A 2,319-nucleotide genomic window follows, 5' to 3' on the forward strand; every position below is an offset into this window, starting at 1 on the left:
TTTTGCAGATGTGTTAGTGGATTAAATTATAAACTCTGTTGTGTCATTGTGTGTACAGCTGTTCTGATGCATTTTGTTGTTTGTTTTCTTTTGTGTTCAGTCATTAAGCGTCACAAATCATTCTCTTTGTTAACCCCACCTCCACCCCTCACTTGTCTTATTTTTTCCTCCACCACCACCCCCCCCCCCAAATGCTTCTCTCTCATTCTTTCCCCTCCTTGCTCCTCCATCCTAATAAAATGCAACACTCTCCTCCCACACCTCACCCTAGCCCTCTCCCCCTCTCTCTCTATCTCTCCCCCTCTCAGGATTGTGCCCAATAGCCAAGGAAACTGCTTCGGCAGCACCAACGCTCTGCTGTGTATGTGACCATACAGAGTATGGTCCTGATGGGTATATATATGTACATTGTATATATAAATTCATGTATATAAACCCTACATAAATTCATACATATATATATATATATATATATATATATATATATATATATATATATATATATTATACCAAGTGTGGTTGACTTGTGAGATCTATTCCGCATTTTCCCAATGAAGACCTTTCAGCACATGCATTTGGTCTGTCATGATCATGACTGATCATGACTCCGAGCTGCTCTGTAAGTTTCGGAATTTGTTCATCAGGCAGATTCAAACGTCATTTCGCGGTTCCTTAATTAACACAAACTCCATTGTAGTAAGAGTACAATCAGGCAGGATATGGCCTCGATTACAGGTACACATACTCGCCTCTAAGCTGTCTCGCCTGGGTTCGAATCCTGACCCAGCTAAAAACTGTTATCCCCATGTTTCACAGGTAAGGGTGATTCATCAAAGTGTGTGCGTTAAACTGGCCGACCTCAGATGGATGTTAAACTGGCCGACCTCAGATGGATGTTAAACTGGCCGACCCGTTTGCCAGCATTCGTTGGTGGTCATTAAATACCCCATGGTGTCCTTGGTGAAGAGTTGACGAGCTATTGCTGGCACCCTGAACAAATTATAAATTCCTGCCTTAACCAGCAGAGAGTTTGGGATTCGCCGCACAGCCCTCAGCCAATGATGCTACCCCGCAGCCTTGTGCTGAATATGAATAAAGAAGGAAAAGGTAAGAAAACAAATTTGAACTATTTCATGCACGAAATGTGCTTTAACAACTCAGATGGATTTATCACCATCAGTAAACTGCGTGCATTATATGAAAATACCCATGTGTGCCCCTTCTGGTAAAACATCACCATTACGGTTAACGTTACCTAGTTAGGTTTATTTGATGAATAAGAACATGCGTATTTCTGACACCTTGAATCACAACACAACGCTGAACACCTGAACCCGGAGAGGAGCCTTTACAGGTAGAACTCCCGCAACGTGAACTTGTTACCTGTTTCCCAGTCTTGTCCTTGTGAGATCTATTCCGCATGGCTCTCCAGGGTGCTGGTTATTCCTCTGTACCCTCCGTGAAGAACAACTGCCATATAAAGAGTGCACGGACACTGTGTCTGCATTCACATATATCATACAAACTTTGTGTGTGTCCCTCTCTCCCTCTCTCTCTCCCTCATACACACCCTCTCCCTGTCTCCAGCACGGAAAAGGTACCGCCCCATCCCGGCCCAGCATCGCCAGCCTTGTGTGGGAGTGGAAGCGGGGAGGGAAAGTCAGAGGGTCCAGCACGTGATGGGATGTCAGCACGTTAAACGACCAGGAAATGCACACTGTCTGACTGTGTTGAAGATGGAAGCAAAATACCAACTAATATAAAGAGTGTCCACACATCCATAATTGAAGAATATTAACACAATTTATGTACCTGTGCAGCACCAAAATACTATATCTATAACCCAGCATAAAGGATTTCCAAAATACTACAAATGGTGTTCAGTATGACCAAAATCTCCATTGGATACATCACATTTAACGTCTAAAATTGAGGTGATTGCATCAAGGAGCATTGTGTAACGTCACATCATAACGGAGGTGACGTGTTATTAATAGCTCTGTTTGCTGTTGTTCATTGCAGCATTGATGTAAATATAACCAATGTAGATAAACGCGTTACGGGGACTACAGGCTGTAATCGGATTTAAAATAACACAAGAGGTTTGTGATTCGAATATCAAACTTAGAACCAGAACATGAATACTCTCACACAGGTATAAAGTCTTTCATGCAAGCACAAGAGGGAATGAGGGGATAACAAGGCAATATATCAACTGGAGGAGGGAAAAAGACAAGATTCACAGAATGAAGAATGTCATTTGTAATCAGCTTTTGAAAGGAAATTGCAAATGAGGCATAAAACAGGATGAGGATTTGA

At 42.3% G+C, this 2,319-nt stretch overlaps 1 protein-coding gene across 2 annotated transcripts in view; it reads right to left on the reverse strand.

Annotated features, from left to right (window-relative positions):
* LOC147014893 (tensin-3-like) overlaps positions 1 to 1,586 on the reverse strand; it is a 331,057-nt gene extending 329,471 nt beyond the window's left edge. The window contains exons 1-2 of one of the 2 annotated variants that reach the window (XM_085853316.1): positions 1,571 to 1,586; positions 1,384 to 1,470 (exon numbers count right to left, since the gene is read on the reverse strand). In XM_085853316.1, coding sequence (XP_085709442.1) covers positions 1,384 to 1,422 — 39 coding nt within the window. In that variant the 5' untranslated portion in view covers positions 1,423 to 1,470; positions 1,571 to 1,586. Of the gene's footprint in view, positions 1 to 1,383; positions 1,551 to 1,570 lie in introns of those variants that run through there. The other variant, XM_085853315.1, reaches the window with a different exon arrangement.
* Positions 1,587 to 2,319: the final 733 nt, after the last annotated feature.

Source organism: Eptatretus burgeri, chromosome 13, assembly GCF_056783735.1.
Source record: "Eptatretus burgeri isolate ZD-2024b chromosome 13, Ebu_testis_v1, whole genome shotgun sequence".
In the NCBI taxonomy this organism is placed as follows: domain Eukaryota; kingdom Metazoa; phylum Chordata; class Myxini; order Myxiniformes; family Myxinidae; genus Eptatretus; species Eptatretus burgeri.